Genomic DNA, 24,693 nt, shown 5'->3' with positions numbered 1-24,693 from the left:
AAACTTAAAACATCACTCATCAGAATTCCAAACATGGCACAAATGACGTAGGGTAGTCCCCGTGTTGTTTCAACTGTAGCCTATTCTTATCCTAAGAGCAATTCCATGCAAAGGTCATCCTTACCATGGAAAAAAAAAGTTGTGCATACGCAAATAGAACTGTTGTTAAAATATTCATTTAGGTCTATATTTTATTGTTTGTAACTGATCTGATTGAATTTGATGGAGAATTACACTCTTTTTACATCATAAATATGGTGTGCAACCATACAGAAACAACATTTTTCACATGGTAATATTATACATATTTAAAAAGTGTATAAATGGACCCAAGGTTCAAACAAATTGTGTCATTTGACAAATTCCAGATTGACAAGAGAATGGTAGAGTAATGTCTATGCTCAGCTTGCCTTTAAGAGCACAACTCCTTACATTTGTAAGGCTTTTGTTTTTAAGTCAGCAAGTTCCATGGCCATGTCACATCCATAACGTTTTATAGGAAAAGTTTATGCTACACATTGGCTACAGTGTTGATGTGACAATGTCCATAGTGTCTGTGCAAAACTGATTTATATCAATGTAAAGTGTGATGACCAAATTGTGCCCCTTTCTTACTTTTAAAACCTTTAATGGTGCGTTATGGATGTGACGTTATGGATGTTACATAATGTGAATTTACAAGACTGGAGACTTTGTTATACCGCAAAGCCGATGAAACGTCTGTTCTAGTGGCATGTCAGTTTCAACGCATTTCACCTTATAGTCAGGGGGCCTATGTGGTTTCTGTGGGATTGAAATGTTAATTTTTGGAGTGGTTGGACCGTCTTTAGATGTCATTGAACATGGAGAAAAATGATGTCTCCATTTGTTTTACCCGTTTTAACCCTATTTTTGTGAATTTGTATATTTCACTATAATTAACACCATACATTTCGCCTAAATCACTGGCTATGTTGAATAAGGTTCACAAAACAGTTATTTTCTTATTTTTAACAGTATGATTGTATGTCAAACAATTAGAGATAAGATCAATAACCAATCAGTTTCACCAAATACACATACTCCATTGCTGAAAGATAGCAAAATCACAGATGAGACCTCAAACATTTAATTCATTTACATATACACAACATATTAGATATCACCTCCACAATTCTCATCAAAATCTACAACTAGTCTACTAAACCTTATTCCTACTCACCTTCTTAAGACTGCTCTCCCCTTCCTAGATAATGTTTTGCTTTAGATTATAAATAATTCAATGCTATCAGGGCATGTACCACAGTCGTTTAAGACATCTGTTATTAAGCCCTCCCTCAATAAACCTAGCCTTGTATCTATACTGGTCTTCCTGGACCTCAGCTCTACCTTTGACACCATAGACAATGACATACTACTTAGGCTTGAAAATTTGATAGAGTCACGGACAGAAGACGACCCAAGAGCGCAAGTTCAAATTCAGAGTCTTTTTATTGAAGGGTTCAGGGGGGGAAGAGGAGTGACAGAATCGTGAGGTCTTGGAGGTTCCGGTTCCAGGGGTGCTAGGAGTGCCAGGGGTTCAGGGGTTCGGGGCTCTGGGGTTTCAGGGTCCTGTGGGTTACCTGGGCTCCGGGGGTCACCAAGGTTCCGGGGGGTTCCAGTCCAAAGTGCGGAGTGTGTGTCCCCCAGTGATCGAGCGGCGTCTCAGGCTGAGGGTGGTGACGTGTCTGGGCTCGCTCGTCTGGTGGTCGGAGGCCTGGGGGAACACACACACACACAACAACAGCAAGATGAACAGCAGGCAGTAGTACAGACCAGGGCTAGGCACTAAACGTGGTGAGAGACAGAAGGCAGATTCGAGTTACCGGGGGGGCTGAAGATCGGAGAGTAATCGAGAAGATCCGGAAGGCAGGTCGGGATAACCGGGGCAGTAGAACAGGGAGGCAGTCAAGAATGGATCCGAATCACAGGTAGGAGTCAGAGCGTAGACAAGCAGGCAGGTTACTGGTCCAGGTTTGAAGACGATCTGACAGGGCTTGGCTGAAAAACAGGGCTTTATATACTGGGAGAGGTTAGTGGAGAAATGCAGTGCAGCTGGCAGAGTAATTAGAGCAGAGTGGGGCAAGGTGAGGATGGTGAGTGGGAAATGCAGCGCAGCTGGCCAGGTAACAAGAGCAGAGCAGGGCGGAGCCAGGTGGAGCTCGTTAGGCAGAGTAGAGAGAGAGTGAGCAGAGTGGCAGAGAATTGAATTCAATTAAGGTTGTTACCAGGGAGAGAGAATGCTCATGACAGATAGGCATCAAAGACTCAGCACTCACTTGGTTTAGATCAGTGTTTTTCAACCACTGTGCCGGGGCACACTAGTGTGGCGTGAGAGATCATCAGGTGTGCCGCAGAAAATTACCCAAATGTCACTCACTGGTCCAGAAAAGCAACTGTTGCATCAAAGAATTTTTAACCACATACTCTCATTGATTGTATGATTGCACTATTTGTGGTATGCAGGCATTGTACAACGGGGGCCCCATATCCAGTACAGAATCATCACATATCCAGATCAAAACAACAATTAAATTAGATATAGTCACCTACAAATGAAACAGAGGGCGCTTGTTATATTGAGCAGGTCTTGCATAGAAGCCATAATAAGGCCATATCTGTGTATTATTTGAAATTTTAGGCTATGGTATGTTTATTTTTTCTTCACACAGGATTAGTGTGTTAGTGTGCCGTGGGACATTTTAAGTGTCAAAAGTGTGCCGTGGCACAAAAAAGGTCGAAAAACACTGGTTTAGATCATACCTTCCTAACTGTCAACAATTTGTACAGGTCCATAATAAACCATCTACCCAGATTATGGTAAAATGTGGAGTGCCTCAAGGCTCAGTACTGAGGCCCCTGTTGTTTAGCAGCTGATACATAACTATACCTCTACATAAAACCTGATGAATTAACACTGTTAGCCAAATTTGACACATGTATAAGAGATATAAAGACATGGATGTCGAATAATTTCCTGCTTTTGAACTCAGATAAAACAGAAGACATGGTTTTAGGTTCTAAAAAGATGAGGGATATCCTATCCACATCACAGGCTACATATAGTGATCTTCCACTGACCTCATCCACAAGTGTTAATAACCTAGGAGTTATAATTGACCAGGACCTAGCACTAAGTAATCACATAAAACAGATCACCAAAACTTAATTTTACCATTTAAGAAACATTTCAAAGATAAGGAAGTCCTTATCCTTACCAGATGCCGAGAAATTAATGTTTTGTCATCTCAAAGATAGACTATTGCAATGCTATTGCAATGTTATTATGCTGGCTGTAATAATACCTGTCTAAAGAGCTTACAGCTTATACAAAATGCAGCTGCTCACACACACCAAAAATATGAACATATTTCCCCCATCCTAGCATCTTTACACTGGCTACCTCTTAAAAGTCATTGACTTCAAAATATTACTTATAGTTCTTGGTTGGTTGCCTGCATTGAAAGAGGACACCTCATGAAGACGCTCTTTTGTCTGCTTCTGACAGAAGAAGCACTTATCTATGCTGGCAGCAGCTGCTGCTGAACAAGTGTCCCTCTAGATGGACTTGATGCAGTTGCAGGTGTTGCTGCAGGTTCAGAAGATGGTCTACCGCGTCTTTTCTGAAGACACTGAGTCCTGCCTGCTTCACATGATTTCTAGTAGCGAATCTTAGCATGCTGCAGATGCTCACTGTTACAGGTGGATTTGTAGCAGTTCCTGTGCCAAACTGCTTTGTTCTGTTGTAAAATAACTGCACTGTAACAATGTAATCGTTGGCTGATCTGTGATACCCATCTCCATACTCTCTCATGGACAAAAACAAGAAATTTGGCATATGTCTCTAGTGATGGGTCATTCACCAGTCCACACATATCTGCCACTGGATATATATAGCCCAAAATCTGTTTCTTTTAGAATATGTGTGCCATCACCTGACTAACATAAAGACACACCTCAGAAACTAGACTGTGCCACCATGAAATATGAAAATGTGCTTGCTCAAATGTAGAAGGCTAGAAGGTCACTAATATCACCAACCATGAAGAACAGAACACTATGTGCTTCAAGTTATTCGATATTCTAAATTCTATCACTGCCAGCTATCAACAGCCAACTGTCACTGGTAGTCAGGGATGGATTACTGCACGGACCTACCGGGCCCAAACCCAGAGGCCCAAGGAGTCAGAGGGCCCAAGCCATTGCATGGAATCATTGCCTCAATATCAACACATCATATCAACACATAGGCTATGAATCTGATTGAAATAAAGTATTGGCCATCCCCAAAATGCACCAGAATACAGGAAATCACATCAAATAAATTAAAAAAATGTCCCCCGCAACAATTAGTGGGGGGCCCTTAATACATCTGGGCCCAGGGGCCTGAAAGTTCATAATCCGTCCATGCTGGTAGTGTCTCTCTTTCTCTTTCTCTCTCTTACACACACACACACACCTGTCTGTTTGTCTAGCTGATCCTTTACCCTTTCTTTTCTTCACACTTACATAGGCTTCGGAAGGCCTAATAGACTTCAGCTGGTACTATGTAGAAGTCTATTAAACTTGATTTAACAGAGATCTCTGCACTTTGTGCTCTGAAAAAATGTTTCATAATGTTGTATTGTTTATGTGGTCCACTTTTGCACACTACCTTGTAGAATATCTTTGCTTTTTGGCACCAAACCCTATGCTATAATACCAGCAATGTGAGATTTATGGACAAAACACCAAATTTGACCTTTTCCGAATTTGACCTTTGATTTGGGTCCTTCAAAACCTTCAAAAAAAAATGGAGACATGTTTTTTTTTACTCTTAAGAACCCCTAGAACAAAGATATAATACTCTCCAAAAATTAACATGCGAATCCCACAAGCCCCCAAATTAGACACATAGGCCCCCCTACTATTAGTGTTTAGGCCTACAATTGACATTTCAAAGATTATTAGGTTGATCAAAACCACAAGGAGGCCTTGCCTTACTATTAGCAAAACAAACATAATATTAAAATACCTCCAGTGATTAGCCTAGCCATAGCCTATTTTCAAGTGGCCTAATAATGAAAATCTGAGCGATTATCTTCCTGTAACTGTCATACTGTTGTTGTACAGTAACTGGATTATCGTGTTAGCTGGTGAAGATGGCTGACTTTGCAGCTGGAGTTAACATAGCAACCTCCTTGTGTTGCAGATCTGTTCAGCCTGCCGCTCACGTCTGCTTAACACAGTTTAATTTTAAATGTGACGCGATATGCCAGCATTTGAAGTGTCAGGTCCTCTGTAGCTAATACCCACAGAGTAACATTAGTAACGGCAGCAATAAACTTGATGTACCGCATAGCGGTACAAATTATGACCGCCTCTCAGTCCTGCATATTCTCTTCGCAAAAATAAATCACGCTTGTCAATTTGTCTCCATCTCCTACTCCTGCAACTCATGTGCATGTAAATGAGTGTGTGCATATGTGAGTTTGCTTTTGTTTATAAGAGTGTGTGTGTGTGTGTGTGTGTGTCTGTGTGTGTGCATGTGCGTATGCGTGCCTGTGTTTGTGTGTTTATGTGTGTGTGTGTGTGCGTGTGTGTGTTTCCATGCGCACATGCGTATGCGTGCCTGTGTGTGTGTGTTTATGTGTCTGCATTCATGTCGTAATGCATTACGAAAATGACACAGTTTTAAAAAACACACTTTTTGTGTTCATTCAAGTCTCCTACATGCTACATATATCATAGTTTCGGCAGGTTCCTTCAAAATTCACAGAGTTTGTAGAAAACCTGTAATCTCTCACAAAAGTGTGTCCATTTCATGTCACATCCATAACGCTGATAAAATGCCTTGTATTCTTAAGATGAAATTGATTATATGAAATTTGAGGATTTTTCAGTATTCAGAGGACAGAGGTTACATTAAAAGTTATGCAAATTAATTCACTGATACTAATTTTGCCCCCACTCTAAGGCATTTTGTTTACCAATATGAGTCCAATTGTCACATCCATAACGCTAGAACTGCCCCTAAATGAACTCGATTGTGTGCCCACCTGCGATATTGTCATGCCATAAACAGCACATGCATGACAACGATTCCACTATTACCAATGCGAAAAGAAACCTAAAGCAGAATTTGAACGTTGTTCTTTATCAATTTAGGCTACAACATGCCATTTGGTGTGATCAAGTAACCCTGAGGTAAATAGAAATTTTGCACCACTTTCAAGTTTTTATCTTTATTTGAGGTGAGCAAAAGGAAAGTAAACATCTATTGAACAGCCTAAGAATCTTAACACTGACCAATATATTGCAACCAAGACATTAGGCTACCTCTTGTAGTTTATGGCAAACAGGTTTAATGCATTCAGTGAATATTTAAACCACATCAAAACTGTCATATTCGTAAACTTATTTCAAATGTGAACATGTTTGCATGGTCCTGAATAACTGAGATGTTCAATGTAATAATGCACATTTTTGTATCATGCAGGAGACCAAATGGAAATCAGGTGTCTATAAAATGCATGACATATGATCTGTGAGGATCTAGTAGCACCAACCAGTTGACAGTTCAGACATTAAAACACTTTGCCTTAGACTAAATAAACTGCTGTTTCAACAAAAATGCACCAAAGCAGCTGTTTCAAATGAAAATGCATTCAAAAATGATACCATAGGTTTAAGCAATGCAGTACATTGCCTGCATAAGCAACAAGTCAGGACTGAGTTTATGTAACCTTAAAGTTAATGATACATGACAGCACAGTATAGGCAGTGTTTAATATGAGGAAACACAGGTGAAAATCAAGAATCTGTGTGAAATCTCATAAACTACGAATGTTTAATGGTGAATAGAGGTGTACTACTTATTTCCAGGCAGGTGTGTGAGTGCAGGGATGGAAGTTATGTCAGACTAGAACAGAAGGTTATGAAGGGGATGAGCTTTACTTCTTGGAAACAATAAGACTATGGTAGAGGGGCTTGACTATGACATGTAAAAACAGGGAGTTGTCAATGAGGTACTCAGAGCCACGGCGCTGCAAGTCAGCCTCCACCAAGAAATCCCCAGATTCCTCAGTGCTCTGGTGGAAGTTGTAGACGTGACGGACCACCATCTTGCCTTGCTGCCTAGCCGACACAATCACTGTCTTCTGGAAGCTCACGCCTGCAAAGTCCGGGCTGGATGTGGCCGGGGTGACGATGATGCGTGGCCGGCCATGCTCGGTGCGCGTGGACTGCAGGGCGCCATGCTCACCGTAGCCTGAGCGCACGCTCAGTGGCAGCCAGCGTGGCGAGAACAGGGCGTTCCAGGTCACCCGCTTGCTGGAGTCGTGGCCGCTGGGGCCCAGCTGCGTCTGGAAACTGAAGCTTCGGTCATCGCGCGTTGGGTTGTTGATTACCCAGGGCGCCCCCCACGATGAGGAAAGGTAGTTGCGCGGTGTGAAGATGCTGCAGTTGACGTCAAAGTACTTGGCGAGCTGAATGGGAGAGGCCGAGTGGAACTGGAAGGCTAGGAAGAGCAGATCGCGGATGGATTCGTAGTACTTGATCATGAGCGGTGACTGCTTCTGCAGGCGGAACAAGTGCTGGGGCGGGATCATGCCGTAGCGGATGGCTCGCAGTGCGTTCTCCACCATGGTGCTTTCTGGCTGGTTCTGCTCGATCCAGTTCTCCAGAGCCTCGTAGAGGTCCAGCTCGCTGTACAGGATGAGGTCCGAGCGCTGCAGGAGCGACATCAGCAGCTCGTCACTGATGGAGGACCACTCGGCACTCTGCAGCACGGACGACAGGTTCCAGGACAGGTACTGCAGGCAGCTGTCTCGCAGCGAGACGTCGCCGATCTGCATGGCATACTGGTACCAGCCCACCACGTGACCCGCTGGCGAGTCACTGGAAAGGTGCTGAGTCATGTAGCGGGTCAGTCCTTGCTGCAGGCTCCACACGTGGTACTTGCTGGCGAGCTTGTGCAGGGGAATGGCCTGGTCCAGACGCACAGCGATGTCACCGCAGTAGAGGTACCTGCAGGGAATGTGAGGAGGTTAATGAGTTAAAATACACTAACCAGTGACTATATTGACTTATCGCCATGGCCACAATCCAGTCAAAAGTGGTGTTGGTCTAAAATTTGTGAGCTGGTGTATTGGTGTAGTCTTTCCGGTGCCAAGAGTAAGCACTTGCTGGAAATAGTTGGCGAAAGCTTTTCAACCACTCACATGTGGGGAAAGTTGTTATTACATTCATTTTATGCCCACCACGACCACAAAACTACATAATAAAAATGCCAGGGTGGCTAGTGAGAAAGATGATAATGTGTTGTGATTATCTCCCTTTCAAGTGACCTTGAACCATCTATTTCAATTTGAGATTGTTCTAAAAGACAATTAGTAATACAATTATACTTTATGAATGCCCTAAACAATGCCTAATGGTTTTGTAGTAGTAAATAGTATCTTTTTTTCTGGTGCGTGAGATTGGGTCAGGTCATCCAATCCATGTTAGTACCAGAATGCAACAATAGGGGGAGCCATCTGACAAGATTATACACTGCAAGAGTGTCAAGTGAGGTCCATCGGTGAGGCTCACATCAGTCAGAGATTTTCTCCTAATAATCTGCCCACAAAACTGTGGGTACAAAGAGGGTTGGTCAGTCTTTCTGGACAATTACCTTCAGCAGTGATATACTTCGCATGGGACCTATCAGAAACTTTGTGACTTATGTTAAATGTCTTAATTTCAAAAAGGAAAGCTCATTCCTATATGTTTGGCATGGCAGACTTGATGTGAAACTGTGAAACTGAACAGTGAAACTGACTTCAACACAATCCAACTCTGAATCCATTCCAATCCAATCCAATCCCCAGGAGAGACAAATGGCTTAAAGTTATGGCTTAATCTCACCCAAAAAAGCCTACCTGATAAATTTGTCAAAGACGGCAGCACAGTCCTGGGGCTCCCTGAGGACGAGGAAGCTGTTGTTGTTGTTCTGGAGCATCTCGTCGAACACGTCGCTCTGCAGTGTGAGCACCAGACTGTGGGCCTGGATCACTTTCATCTCATCCGTGCTGATGGTCCGCACGCGTAAGGTCACGTCACTGCCGTTCCCTTGGACCAGCAGGGACTCCATGCGCTGCAGCAGAGCCATGGAGTGGTTCAGGGTGGTAAAACCATTCTCAAGGTTCATCTCCTGCCTTATAGCAGCTGCGGAGAAGAAAAAATATATTTACATATTTAATACATTTATATATATTGTAGTTTTCACCCTTCCCATATCAGTCAATATAAATTAGGAGTGCTGATTACAAAATATCAATGCATACATTAAAAATAGACTAGTAAAATATTTAGTATATGACCATTAAAATGTAGATGAGGACGTCATTTGTCTGCTCCCTGGTTTGTATAAAAATGGACTATTGCACATCTGGTTTTAGTACGTAGTGCGGTACACTGTTAGTAATGTTGTATTTACACCAGTGTAGTATAATGAAGTATTTACACCAGTGTAGTATAATGAAGTCTTGGCATTGTCATAAACCTATCCATGCTGCCAGTGGTAACCTGAACTATAACTGTGAAATCTACAGATTTAAACATCATTCCAGCTAAGAATGACAGTGTCTACACTACATTGTGTGGACAACAACATGAAGAATGGTATCATAGTGGTCACTTTTAGAACAATTTTGGGAACAATAGAACGATAGACAATCAAAATGCATTGAATTCTATAAGCATCACATTAATGAAGAATACTCCTCTCATATTGTTGCATTTCTAATTATCGTTAACAGTCTGAACTCCCTGACTACCAACATTCAGCAGCTGTACTTCATGTAACATGCAACTGACAGTAGTAGCCATAGGGTATGTGTGACCTGAGGTCAGTGTTGCATGGACAGTTCACTAATGATGATCAGTAGCTTAGAGAGTCACTAGATCCACTGTGGTTCAGCATGAGCCAGCACTTTTCATGCAACTAATCCACTTGAGCCAAATGCGTCTCAGATGTGCTAGGCACCTTCTGAACTTGAATGAAAGATACAGACAGTTCACTTTAAACATGTAGTTGTACATGTGATACTTTTCAGGTTCTAGTTTTTATTCCTCGCCTTAGTCTAAGCTGCTTCTTTTCTGCTTCCTGTCTCCTCATTCCTTGAAGCTATTCCCCCTTTTGAGATTGGGTGTGCATGGTTTCCTAAAAGCCATGTCTCTTTCACCAAGTGATTCCTCTTGGGGTTTTAGACCTCAGTATCAGTCTCAATTGTTGACACCGCAAAAAAATGAATGAAACTCAAATTAAAATTAGGCTACTATATTATGTCCTGTGTCAAACTCCTTTATGAAACAGACGGGGCAGCCTTGGAGTGTCTGACTGCATGTTTCTGAGACGCTTCAGAGGAACACAAGTGGTGGGAGGAGGAGAGGTGAGGAGGCGAGTAGGGGGCTGTGTGTGCAGCTGCGGAGCTGCGCTCACACTCCCGTGCTGGAATCACACATGAAAGGCATGGCGCGGCACTGCGGGCACGCGTGCAGTCTCCCAGCCCAATTAAACATCATCAGATCTCTCATCCTCAAAGGTCACCAGCTGCTCTGCTCCAATGGCTTTGAATGAGATTCAGAATCAAGTCTTTTTTCTCTCTCTCTTCGGTCTGGCTCGTCTGTCAGTATCCTTGATGCTCAGTAGATCTGGTAGCTGTAACAGTTTGAAACAACTGAGCACTTAGCTATCTGTTTTTAGTTAATACTAGTTTTAGGAAATACTAGGAATTACTCTCAGAATCGTTCTCAAATGAGCTTGTGTGTGTATGTGTCAATCTGCATATTATAGCCTCCAGAGCAAAATTACAAACAGTTCCACTGTAGAAAAGGTTTTATGAAAAAAAATAAATCTGGCAAATTTCTTCAGAATGTGTTTTCATATAAGTAATATCCAAATTCATTCATTGCCACATTTATCCTGCAGTAGTGTGACAGCTGTAGAAATAAGACAATTGTTTACGGTGTTTACAGTGACCTCAGAACATACAGATCTGGAAAATATTAAGAGACCACTGCACATTTTTCTGATGTCATCCTACGGTAGCTGAGTGACATTCGAATGAGTTGACGGTCATATTCAAAATTAAGAGACCACTGCATCCACCTTCAAACTCATAGAATATTTGCATAGACACCTGAATATGTGTTTTTTTCGCTAAAAGTATCCTGAGCTATCCAATGGCTATATACCGGTACATTAAAATGCATCACAACTGCTGAAGTCTGTCTGTCGATCTGTGCTCAATTTTTTTATTTTTATTAAAAGCACCAAAGCGCCCAGGGCTGTCCTTGTACACATGCAGGGACTAAGAGGATGTTTGGGGAGTGCAACAGCAGTGTTGTCATGCTGATAAAGCAGCCGCCTTTTGTTCGCGTGTCCAAGTGTCTCCCCCAGGGCTGAATTGAGAAAAGCTACACTGAACACAGACACTGCCTGGACTGCACTCACTCAGATAGAGCCTATCACGGCCAAGAACTGGGCTTTTTGATGGAGCGGGATAGAGAGAGAGAAAGAAGGAGAAAGAAAGAGAGAGAGAGAGAGAGAGTCTGCAGGCACTCCACAAGCACCGAAGCAGGAGTAATTCACCTCATTCACCAGGGAAGGAGATTAGGCAATGGCAGGGAAGACAGAGCATTTATGAAGCACAAGCAGTTTTTTAAACCAATAACAATAAATATAACAGCAAGTGTAACATAAGTTGTACATTTTGTTGTTGATATGCAGTCTGGAGAGAGAGAGAGGCAGTACAGTGTGTGTTTGTGTGTGTGTGAGACCTTACCTCCCCCAACGGCCACGGTGTGGACGCCTAGCCCCACCAACAGAATCACTAGATAGAACTGAGTAGACATTCTCCCTCCCTTAAACGAGTAGGCCATGCCTGGTCCGGTCCTTCTCTCTTGTTCTTATCGCTCTTCTCCCTCTGGTCTGTATTCCCCTGCCTTGTCCTCCCTCTCTCTTTCCGTCCACTTGTCCTTCTTTTACCCTTCTGTTTCTCGCTGTGCTTAGGATGTCGGGATGCCGGGTCGCCCTGTGTGGTGCTTTGGCTCCCAGTCCTGCGCTCTTTATGTAGGACGCCGGCCCTTCCTCGCGCATCTCACAGCTTTGCAGTCCACATTGATTGGTGGAATCTGCCTAGGCCGTTGCCATGACTACAGCTTTGATTTTGAGTTTTTCCCTTTTCAGTGTTGCATGACATCGATCTGCGTGGTACTTTGCCAGTTGGGGGTCCATAGTTTTTTTTTTTTTAAGATTATTTTTGGGGGATTAGTGGGAGGGTGGATGAGTGGGGTAGGATCTCTTACAAGGGAATGTTATTGCTGAAATAAACGTACATCAATATTCACATGCACTGCATCACAACATAACAGTCACCACAGAGGATATGAAAACAGTGTTATGCATGCATGTCCACCACATGTGTTCTGAAGCTAAATAGAGTTAAAAAAGTAAATCAGGTGTATAGGCTACATAATTGCATAATTAGCAGTCTGCTAAATATGTAATTATTTGAGCTACTTTACTGTTATTGTCAATTTGCAACATTACACTTTAATGCCATGCAGGGATTAACAATATGAAATCTGAATAAGAAATAGGGGACTTTACTGGTAGGCCTATTGAAATGTCTTACCTATTTCCATGGTCTAAATTTTTGACACACAAGAGGCACAACACACAAGAGGCCTGGGCAGTGTTTCAGTGACTGGAGTTGTAAAATCTTTGATGGCAAAATCTCCTACAGGCTTTGATAGTCTGCAGACATTCCGAGGTGAGCACATTAATTGCCAGAAATGTAGGTGTTGCTGCTACACCTATTGTCTTTGCTTTTGAAACACTGATGGAAGTTTCATTCACTCCACACACGGACAAAGCTCAACCGAAGCACATCTTCTGAAGCAGACGCTTGCTGAGAGCCTGTGCGTGCACGGTGTGGTGTGGGGAGAGTTGTGCCCCGGTGCGTGCTGTGACCCCAGGACCCTGTGTGCATTAAGTTCGCTGGCAGCTGCAGGCGGGGAACAACGCTAATGACCAATGCCAGAAAAGTGCAGGCAGTCAATACTACGCTCTACCCACTTCTGCAGGCTCTGCACTCGCACCACAAACTGAACCAAAAGTACCAAGCTTGTCCAGTCCCGTGGCATGAAATAGCCTATACGATGCTCTGGTGTCCTTTCAAAACTTTGCTATAACATATTCGTCCACTTTCAAAGTATATGCAATTTTCATGGCAGTTATACAACTTTCATGGGGTAAGTTCATGACATAGTTCATAACAGTTCATGATGACATGTTAAGTTGTTGGTATAGCTACTCTAAGGCATAAAGTTACAACCAACCAGAGGAGGTGCTTATTAAAACAATAACTTGAGCCCTCAGTCCACAGAATAAATGTGATAATGCAAAATATTGCCCTGTATTTTAGGATATTCTAAAATAAATGCATCTACAGAAAGATATTTAGTAATATGCAATGGTACAAGTCCGTGGTTTCTTTTTGGTTACAGTTAAATACATATCTGGAATGCTAAAACTCTAAATCCTTCTAACCTGCCTGCATATGTCATAAGTACTGCACTTACACAGGTATGGTATGGTATTACATGGTATTGCAAACAAAAAAACTTGGCAGTAAGACACTATTCCATTTTTTCTTCAATAAATTCATTATTAAGCTGGCATTTGGAAGAGCGGCATACAATACATACAGTAACTGTCAATTATAGCCTATACTTCTACCTCTGCATCTTGCTGTGTACTTTTGGCATTGTTGCATTATTGTTGCATTGCAGTTCTTTGTTCTCACTCTCATACACCATAAACAAGCTCAGAGGATGGCCAGAGACCAGTGTCGTAAGAAAAATGGAGATGCAGACATACTCTCTCTCTCTCTCTCTCTCTCTCACACACACACACACACACACACACACACACACACACACACACACACACACACACACACACACACACAAAAACTTCAGGTAATGAGTGCTCAATGTTGAACCTGTTCATTTTCTCACCACCCTCATTTACAATCTATAATATCACATTCATACAACATTTCATGAGAAGCATTTAAGCAAATCTCAAACATATCAAACATGTTTGTTCAAGCATTACTCTGGTGGAATTAAAATTGTCCTGTCATCCTGTCGTTGTTGGAGTTCACCAAGGTCAGCCTCACTTGTGCACTGGGTCGCTCATGGCCATGAATGTGCTGACTGATCAGAGTATACTCTCTGACAAGGTGCCAAATTCTTAAAAGCCCCCCTGGGGTAGATTGGCACTGAATGATCAATGCCTTTAACGTTAATCTAACTGTTAACGTGGCTGTTTAGGTGAGAGGCGGTGAAAGCCAAATACAACCCCCCCCACAAACAGAAAAGGTGTCAGTAATGGCCTTGCAATGTTACATGAACCGTGTGGGATCAACGGGTTCATGGAATGTTTTTTACTCTCTTAGCATCACGCAGGAATGCTTTGTACTCAAGTTGAGTATGGCCATCAGGAGAGTTTATGACACGAGTAAGCCTATATCAATAATGCAAACATTGTGTCAGTCATGCATTCCATTGACATCTCACTGTTCGTTGGTTAATATGTTGCAAAATAATGCAACATTACAATGCAGTGCAAAAGAGGTGATAATGATAATGAGCGGTGATAATGAACAACAGTTAAGAATCCGATAATCGTAGTTATATGGAAGAATATTACCTAGCGTTCATGGGCTTCGAAAAACCTTTTTCTAAGTGAAAACATCATCATTCCGCGTCATTCACGTCACGTAATGTGTGAGTCAGAGGTTGGAAACTGGGGCTAGATTCAGCGTATTTCCCTAAAAAAAAAGAAAGAAAAGGAAACTGGGGCTAGATTTTGCTACCCCACCTCAGGGTACCCTCAAGTACTCCGAGGTAAAGTGGGCGTGCCTGCCCAAAATGCAGCAAGAAAGCAGGGTAATTTACACTTTCCAACTTGGGTGGCGGATTTACGAGACAACCCGAAAGCACCATTATTTAAGACCAGATTAACTTTAATACTGGGATGAGCTGGCATGCATGTTTTTGACTTTTGCTGTATTTTTAGTATTAGTAGTAGCAGGTTTGACAATACCCCCTTTAGGAAGCACCATTAAGGCTTAACTTCCTTTCACCTTCATTACTGTATTTGGGTGAAGGGGGAAGTATAATTCAGATGTTTGCGTTTTGTTAGGGCAGTATTGTATGTTTATGAAGCAGTGGGTACAGTGGGTTCCATTTAGAAGTGGCCACTTCATTTCCGTGATTCATGCAGCTGCGTGAAATGTATTACAACTTATCGCCACAAGGTGGCAGTTTAAGTCCGCTGTAGCATTTGTAAACAGGGCAGCGGATTGCATTCAAAGGCGTTGCAGTGGCAGTGAGATACTGTAAGCAGAACGAAACTTAAGATCACCTCGTTGAAGTCATACAGTAGACTAGGCTAAATCAGAGCCTGCTTTTGTTTTATCAAGCTGGGGCCAGAGATGATGGCATTTGGCGAACAGTTTAGGTCTACTCAAAATTAGTAAAACCAAATTTGGCGAAATCTCGCCAAAGCTACCATGCGAGCGAGCCACCAATTATTGCTTGACGAGCCGCATGTGGCTTGCGAGCCGCGCAATGAACACTGCCGTAGACCTACGTTTGCTCCGGAAAACATTAATTGTGCTCTGGATTGTCATGACGGAGAAGTTAGTATGTTAAGCTTAGGTTTACATTTCGATAGCTAGGTTAGTATATACCAAGGTCCACATTGCATACACGCCAGCTGGGAGGAGAAAAAAAGGACATCATTTCGCCTGGAAAACAATTATGTGGATGGTCATTGTACGCTTGAGATGCAAGAGCAGGCTAAGTTAACAGATCAATGGACTAAAGAGAGAAGTTTCAGTCATCATGACAGCATCACAGATTCTCTTTAGAGTTTAGATGGAGTTTACGTGCACAACGCAAGCACAACACACCACCAACACAACCCACCCACGTTGGTACACTCCTGGCTCTGTGATTGGTTAGTGAACTTAGATTCCTGATTGACTAGTCAAACCTGAGCATCGCCATTGGCTATTCAACAGGAAGCGCCAGAATCGTCTCAAAAGTACTTGTGTACTTGAAGAAAATACTTGTGCGAGCAGCAGAGATTCGTAATTGAAAGACAGCAACTGTGGAAGGTTTAGTACCTGTGGAATATATTTGTAAGTGAAGGAAATATGAGTAATAGCCTACTTAAAATCGTTCGTGTTATTTTTTTGTTAAATCACGAATAATGTTTACCGTTACAAATCCTGATACACACACACACTTCTCATCCCTAAGGTGGTGCAAAAGTCTGTGCACTTGCAGAAAAGATTTGTAACTGTAGGACAACTTTTTGTGCGTAGAATATTGATTTGTAATTGTAGAATATTTTTGTAATGGTAAAATATTTTTAACTGTAGGATGATTTGTAGCTGTAAAGCCGATCCGTACCCGTAGAATAGATTTGTAAGTGTAGGGCATATTTGTCATTTTGACAATTACTTGTAAGGATCATTTTTACAGTTACAAATAATTTCTACAGTTTCAAAACGTGATACACACGTAGGCTACAAAACATTTAAGTCTAATATTCTTCCATACAGATAGGCCTGTCTGTTTTAATCTAAAAAACACTGCACACATCATAATCTACCACTGGGTGGCACAGGCCACCACATTTCACTTGAAATGTTGTAAACCATGGAGCTATTGATTGATGTTAATCTAAATATCCCTTTTTAGCTTTTAAATGATTTTGTTTCGTTACCTAATGGACCTAACTTTATAGCTGGACACTCACAACATTCACATCAATTAGTACTACTCCCCAATTACAATAGCCAGCCTACTACAAGGTTATGTTGGTGATTGTTTCCTGCTTGACAGTGAAGGCTTTGTATACAACATAGCTGTATAATATTAATATGGCTGTGACATTGTGTTGATAAGCTATTTGCATAAAATAAGGAAGGCTTTCTGTAGCCTGGTAGAAAGACGAAAATACCATTGGTTTACTCTGAGTTAATACCCGTGATAAAAAAGGGTCGGAGCAATAACACATAGCAAATGCCAAGGGAAAGGTGGATTAGCCTTCAGTAAAACTGGGTGCATGAGAGATGTGTGCGAAAGTTGATGTGGGCTCTGCAGGCCTACAGTAGGCGGACGGAATGATTTGACTGCGTGGGCGGGGAGCGCTACATTCTGATCAGACTTGAGGTGACGACGGTGTGAAGGGAGAGCTGATGTCTTGATCAAGAAAATATGTGTTCATGTGTTTTGCTTTGATTTACTGGATTACTTGACATGACAGCGAAGAAACAACGTTTTATTTTAATACAAGAATACACTAAGGAAGAGAAGTCTGTCCATATTTGGGCCTACTTGTTTGACTTAGCAGGTGGTGCCTGTGGAAAGAAGGGAACAGACGACTGACAGGTCGCAGGTAAGAGGTCTCAGGTGAAATGCTTCTGCTTTGATACAGTTACTGATGATATGCTAAACTATATCTTACATAATTTCGACTCCCATTTAGATATTAAAAATATTAAAATTCATGACGTGATATTGCGCACTACAGACGGAAAACAATGGGCTATTTTAGTGTCGTGTTATTGACTTGTGAAATGTGGGAATGTGACCATTTTCATAATTCCGCTCGTGACTTCAGGGTATTAACTCCCATAATGAGGCTGGTTGTTTGTGCTCATGATATGAAATTGTCAGGGTTTCACGCAGCTTTAAAAAAAAAAAAAAAAAAAAAAAACAAGAGTTGAACTAGCCTATTAAATTAGTGGTTCTCAAACTTTTCCGTCATTCCCTAGCCATTCCCTATTCTAGTCAGAAGTTCGGAATGGCACCCTGGCTAGTCATTCCCCTCTTTGGAGGTGGAAGATTTTCAAGGCCCACCTGACCTCATCACCCCAGAAAAATTATAGCGTTAAAATATGTTCACATTTTGGTTCCACAGCCTACATTTCTCCCCTGATTCTGATGTTTTAAATTACATGCAGGCCTGTTTATGACTCCCATGTTTGTGTGTGGCTGTTTTGTTTTGTTTTGAATATGATCTTCCATATATATATAAAAAAGAAAGCCATTAATAAAGATAGTCACAACATAGACAAATGTTCCCACTTGTCATGTCTCTATTCCCTACCAGTGGGGCCGCCCCACACCAATGATGGAAATAACACGAAATAATGTACAACAAATGTCAACCGTGACAGTATAGGCTATCTGAACCAGCTTGTTTCGTCAACCTGTTGCCACTGGTCAAACATTGAATTGAAGACAGTAGTGTTTCCACCAGAATGATAAAACAGAAAATGTTGAGGTGATGTGTTGGATGACATAGTTGCTAAAAAGCTTGACCAAGGTCTATAAGAAATTGCCAGGGAAACGGACTGTGAAGTTTAGTCAGCCTGTCTGTTTCAACAACTCTAAAGACACAATCTCAGACCAAGACTCTATTTATTTGGCTACCTTTCCATGCTGTCTCTTCATCGCCTACTATGTATAACTGTCTTATGGTCAAGAGTAAGTGTTATAAACTCATAAGTCTTAATGTATGCTTGGTTGTTGCCTTCCCTCAGTTATCATGGCCAGTGACACAACACGTGATGTCCCTGTGTGTTTTCAGGTTCCTATCAGGGCCCAATCCAGACTGTCCAGGCCCTGTGTCTACTTCACAAGGCCACCCATTGCGCTGCGCCTCCCCCCCCCCCCCGTGCCATGGCTTCAACCACACGGCCCCCAAATGGCTGCGGCGCCAACATCCAGTCTCTCTACTTCAACTTGTGTGACCTGGAGGCAGTGTGGGGCGTTGTGGTGGAGGCCTTTGCCGCCGCTGGCATCGTCTGCTCGTTTGTGTTGCTCATCATCCAGATGGCGAGCCTGCCGTTTGTGCAGGACAAGACGCGCAAGAGCATGACCCTGCTGCAGGCCAGCTTCCTGGTGTTCACGCTGGGCCTGTTCGGCCTGTCCATCGCCTTCATCGTGGGCCGGGACTTCACCACGTGCGTGGTGCGCCGCTTTCTGTTCGGCGTGCTGTTCACCGGTTGTCTGGCGTGTCTGCTGATGCACGGCCTGTGGCTGTTTCTCCTGGAGCGTCAGGAGCGCGGGCCGCGCGGCTATCTCCTCTGGCTGGGCGCCCTGGCCGTGTGGCTAGTGGAGGTCATCATCAACACTGAGTGGATGATCATCACGGTGGCGCGCACCCCCGTGAGCAAGGCGGCCGTGACGTCCGAGTTCCTCTCGTGCCGCATCACCAACAAGGACTTCGTCATGGCGCTCATCTACGTGATTGTGCTGCTGGTGGCCGTGGTGCTCATGGCCGTGCCGTCGCTCACGCACAAGCACCGGAGCCTCCGCCGCGACGCCATCTACATCCTGCTGACCGGCGTCCTCTCCATGAGCATCTGGATCACCTGGATCGTCATGTACATCCATGGCAACCGGATAGTGGGGGACGCCACCTGGGACGACCCTACCTTAGCCATCGCCCTGGTGTCCAACGGATGGGTGTTCCTGGTGCTCTACACCATCCCCGAGATCTGCCTGCTCAGCTATGAGAACCAGAGCGCAGAGGAACATGAGCATGAGGACCACCTTTACCCCACCAGGGGGGTGGTGTATGAGAACATTCTGAGGGACCAGACTCAGGTTGAGCAGAACATGTACATAGAAAACAAGGCCTTCACTATGGATGAGCCTAGCACAGGTAGGCAACTATGTTTCTGCTCTACCATACTGAGTTCTGTTTCCAGCTGGTATGGAGCATTTATATTCTGGATTGCACGTGTGGGCCACTTGTGTATACTGATATTGTGGTGGGTGTCATCATATTTTTAAGACAGTAGGCAAAGGTTAAGGCCAGTTTAAAGTTTATGTGGGTTGACAAGTGATTTCAAGTAACAGCCATGTTTGTAGGACAAATCCCATGTTTCTAAGGGAAAGAGAGATGGAAACTTGTCTGGTTTGTAATGTGGATGAAAGGGTTGGCAATTCTGTTAAACCAGCATAAAGCATAAACTTTGAGAAATAAATACTTAAATAAGATCGATTTTAGCCATCTGACATTAGCCAAATCAACATTGAAGAATAGAATAAAAAAGAATAGATAAATAAACAACTTTACAAATTTTTCATTTAGATATATGTAATTATTTTCAATTGGGAAAGGTTGTGAAAATAATGTTCCTGCTGTTGAATGCAGACCTCTAGCTACTGCATTGATCCGAGTCACACTACAATGATGTACAACCTACAGCCCCATGCTTTGGAGGGATCTACTAAATAAGTGATTTGATATGGATACATACCATGTATGGTGCTGCATTTCACAGGCCTTGAAATTACACTGATGTGTTAAAATGAAAGGAGGCAATGCTGCTGTAATGGGAATAGGTCAAGCTGCTCCTTTCTAAATAATGCCCTAATTCCTGCCGGGGATAACCATGTGCATGGTACAAGAATCCCCCTCAGTACAGATTAGTTTGAATCAACAGGAGTATTAAATAGAGTTAAGTGTATCAGACATAGGCTGCCCTAGACTATAAGTGGTCAATCCACAGTCAGTCATAGTCAAGGGGTTTAAAACAGATGTGCGTCTGTCTTCTCAGACACATATACGCTCTATTCATGTTTACATTATATTGTAATGCCCTTTAATGTGTTAAATGCTGCCCACTTTCTTCTGTCCCCTTTTGTCCATCAGCCAAGAAGTTTGCTTCTCCGTACAGTGGTTATAATGGCCAGCTACGTGGCGGTGTATACCAACCAACTGAACTAGCGCTGATCTCCAAAGGTCTTACCAATGTGAGTGTTGAAATGCTGTACAGTACATTCAAATTCTCAAGCCCTCAACAAAGGGGTTGGGATGACCTCTTGGTTTCATACTCTCATAGTCATTTGGTTAGACTAGTGGAGATGACGCTTTCATGCCCCAAATCAAGAAAAATTCAAATAAGGCATCTGATTAACCACTGATAGTCTTTGTCTTTCTCTTTGTGTTTGTCCCTCTGCCTCTCTCTCTCCTGCATGTTTGCCTGTTGTGCGATATCAACACGACTCATCTCCCACCTTCAGAGGGACTTCTCCCATGAGCCAGTATTCCCCAGAGCTGCCGCTCCTCCGCCTGGGCAGGGCAGGAGTGGCTCTCTGCCCAAAACACCACAGCCGCTCCCCCTCATAGGCCTGGCTCACACAAGCAGTGTAGGTGGAACAAAACAAACACACTCTTTTTCTCTCTCTCTCTCTCTCTCTCTTAGTCCCTCAAATTCAATTTCAAAAAGCTTTATTGACATGACAATTAAGGCTTTTGTATGGTCACACAAGGGAGATAAGAAACAAGAAATTAAAGGGGCTCTAAGTGATGTCACGCAGTTTCTAAGCTAAAACATTTTTTGTCACATACAGCAAACATCTCTTACAATCTGCTAGATGCCTGTCCCCTGAATACACTGTAAAAAAAACATGGTCTCTGTAAAAAGCCCAGGCTCCAAAAATGGGAACAAAAACAGCCTGGTGCAGTCTGGACCATGAAACATAACAAACTTTTCCAGCCATTCACCGATGAGATGAGCGTTCAGGAGAGTTTCAGTTGCACGGGAGGGAGGGGCGAGCTAGCTCTCTGTTTTGTTTGAACGTCAACAGAAGTTACCCAACATCGCTTAGAGTACCTTTTAATAAATCTGTGTTAAATAGTTTTGTCAGTTTTTAACATCGTAGGGTAGAGTACCCATCATGGGTAGGGTATCCCATTTAGTGCTGAGGCTCTAAAACCAACGAATTGGGCAGTGCTCCTAATCATGACAACAGTATTACATTGTATGGATTCACAGCGACAATATCAGACACTCCGTTGTCCGTATTCTAAGTCAGCGAAGCATCACAATGAGTTTGAAGCCGAAAGGAAAGGAACTACACTGTGCTGCTCAGAAATGAGCATAGCTACAAACAAAAATACTATACAGAAATACAATATGACTCACCAATATATGGCTATGATGTATTTTTTATTATTTGCTGTTAGGGATCTAAAATAACAGAATCTGTTTTTTTCTTTTCGTTTTAGGGAAATGGCTTACATAAGCAGTGGTGAATGAAGTGCAGCAGCATCGTGGATATTTGCCTCTTAGTTTGTCCTTTATGTCATTTCGTCACTGTTGGTAACTGATCTGAACTGAAGTCACAGAAGGGCTGTGAGAAAGGGCCCTGTCCAGAGGAAATGACCCCCCTGCTGGAAAGAGTGTTTCTGATGTCCTCAATCGCCCAGCATCCCACGACTGGTAGCAGAGCCCCACCACATCCCCAAATTCCAGCCTTCGCGGCACTCCCAACCCAGAGGTCACATACCATGTGGGGGGGTGCAAATAGTTGAATTGGATTTGTTACTGATGATACAATTAACCACACAAAGAAAAGTGTAAGCTAAACTGAAATGCAGCCTATTTCTCATTTGGTTCTATGTGATCAGTCACTATTTTTATTAGCATACCTATTCTCTTTTCGGTTACCATGTCAGCAGTAGTCACTATTGCTCCATGGTTTATATGGACCTATTGAAGGGGGTCAGGGACACTGAATGCAATTAATTTTGAGCCAATATGTTAATCAAAGAAATATTATATCAAGCATAGCCATTTCCAAAGATGCTGCAGCTTATAATTATTTGTAAATAGGGAAGATCATTTCAGTCAAGCATTGGTTAATGTTAGTGATGGTCAAGCTTACACTAGTTTATAGTGTGCAAGAGTGAGTGCAGGCTTTTTAACCTTTAATCAAGCATATCTGTACTGTTAAGCAATGTTTAATCAAGTTTTTATACCATAACTATGATGACTATGCTTTAAGATACAAATCCTTCAAATATGATTGATAGTTTAGTAACAAGTTTAACAATGTTACTAATTATTTTTAGTAAACATTTATGATTTTGGAAAATAATCTAAACTTATTCTTGTCAATAAATTATCAATCGCTATCCCTGTCACTTTCAGTAACAAAACTATAATAAATAATGTTGACATGAAAAAAGGAAAAAAAAAAGAAAATGGTGATGGTGAACCAAAATGATGAATATTATTTGAACAGTGTGAATGATTGACAATAGTGATCCAGATGGAGCTGTCAAAAGGCTTCTTTGTTCTCTGAAGCCATGGAAAGAGGAAGCAGCATTGAGATGAAAATGTTGGAACTCTTTTATGAGGGCGGATTTACATGCACGTTGATAAGTGGCCCCCATCGTAACCCAACGTGAGCCTAAAGGCAACCTCCCATGTACTCACTGCCAGGAGATGCTGTCAGCATATTCAAATAGTTCTGGTCTGTATGTGTCCTGTTGTCCCCTTCCTGTTCACTGTACTGCGCCATAACCTGGCTAACTCTGCCAGGACTGGAAAACAGGTTCAAAGATGGTGGTCCTTTAGTTGAGGCAGGCCCTGCATGACCTAGATGTGTGAAACAACTGGGGCTGAAAAGCATTCTGATCGAGGTTGATACAGAAATTCACCACGTCACTTTATCATGAAGCAAGTGACCTCTTTGTCCACATGTGGCGACAGGAATACAATATATACTACATGTGTTTTTAAAGGACAGACATCCCAGTTTGCCCCTGGATATCTGTGATGAATGAACACATTCTCCCTCGCCATCATGTTATGCGCATATTGCACATCTGGCAAGGCACAATCAATTCTGAATGATGTACACAGATTTTGAGCAACATATACTGCCATCCAGACAATGTCTTTTTCAGAGAAGACCTTGAATATTTCAGGAAAACAATGGCAAGATTAACTCTGCACATATTTAAACAATATTTCTCCATAGAGGAAGAGTCCAGGCTAAAATGGCCTGTCTGCAGTCCAGACCTGTCAATAATGAGTGCATCATGGAATGAAAAACATGATTAAGAAGACACCAGACTGTTGAGCTGCTTAAATCCTATATTGGGCAGGAATGAGAAAACATTTCATTCTCAAAACTCTAGCAACTGGTCTCCTCAGTTCCTAAACATTTACAGAATGTTGTTAAACAAAGAGATGAAGCAGCACAGTCGTAAACATGCCCCACCCGATCCAACTTTTTTTTAAAATGTTGCTGGCATCAAATTCATAATGATCCTATATTTTTCATGACATAGTCAAATTTGTCATTTTCAACATTTGATGTCGTCCATGTCCTTTTTTCAGCGAAATATGTGTTTATGAGATTTGTAGATGATGGCATTTTCTACAACGTCCCACATTTTTCTGATTTGGGGTTGTAAAGGACAGACATCCCAGTTTTCCCCTGGATATCTGTGATGAATGAACACATTCTCCATCTCATCCTGTTTACAGGGCCATAAAATATGTACATTCTTATTGAATGTGCCACTTTGACTCCCTTAGATCAACTTCCTTCACAGCACTTGGTTTTGGCCAGCATAAATAACTGAGAGCATGTCTGCAGAATTTTGAAAGTGGATTATTTTACAGTACATAAATTGTTTAGTTTTCCATTCCAAGTGACAAATAACATCTCACCTCAAACCTGAAACCTGTTTTTGTCATTACTATGCAATATTTCATTAAGATGACCCACACCTGAAATACATTCATAACA

At 42.4% G+C, this 24,693-nt stretch overlaps 2 protein-coding genes across 3 annotated transcripts; one reads left to right on the top strand and one right to left on the bottom strand.

The window, feature by feature from the left end:
- Positions 1 to 6,226: 6,226 nt before the first annotated feature.
- btbd17b (BTB (POZ) domain containing 17b) lies at positions 6,227 to 12,100 on the bottom strand. Its single transcript, XM_048246038.1, has 3 exons — positions 11,826 to 12,100; positions 8,919 to 9,204; positions 6,227 to 8,025 (listed from the first exon to the last, which is right to left on the bottom strand). The coding sequence occupies exons 1-3, from the start codon at positions 11,920 to 11,922 to the stop codon at positions 6,951 to 6,953; spliced, it is 1,458 nt and encodes a 485-aa protein (XP_048101995.1). The 5' UTR covers positions 11,923 to 12,100; the 3' UTR covers positions 6,227 to 6,950.
- A 4,076-nt stretch (positions 12,101 to 16,176) lies between these two features.
- Positions 16,177 to 22,969, top strand: LOC125296242 (G-protein coupled receptor family C group 5 member C-like). Of its 2 annotated transcripts, none has more exons than XM_048246037.1 (5): positions 16,177 to 16,259; positions 18,722 to 19,801; positions 20,798 to 20,898; positions 21,169 to 21,294; positions 22,157 to 22,969. In XM_048246037.1, the coding sequence occupies exons 2-5, from the start codon at positions 18,814 to 18,816 to the stop codon at positions 22,181 to 22,183; spliced, it is 1,242 nt and encodes a 413-aa protein (XP_048101994.1). In that variant the 5' UTR covers positions 16,177 to 16,259; positions 18,722 to 18,813; the 3' UTR covers positions 22,184 to 22,969. The 2 variants fall into 2 exon arrangements, with proteins under 2 accessions (XP_048101994.1, XP_048101993.1); XM_048246036.1 differs by lacking the exon at positions 16,177 to 16,259 and adding an exon at positions 17,226 to 17,524.
- Positions 22,970 to 24,693: the final 1,724 nt, after the last annotated feature.

The sequence above is a fragment of the Alosa alosa genome, chromosome 6 (assembly GCF_017589495.1).
Source record: "Alosa alosa isolate M-15738 ecotype Scorff River chromosome 6, AALO_Geno_1.1, whole genome shotgun sequence".
NCBI lineage: Eukaryota > Metazoa > Chordata > Actinopteri > Clupeiformes > Clupeidae > Alosa > Alosa alosa.
The sequence above is the reverse complement of the archived record's forward strand: the minus strand, read 5'-3'. Positions and strand labels throughout refer to the sequence as shown.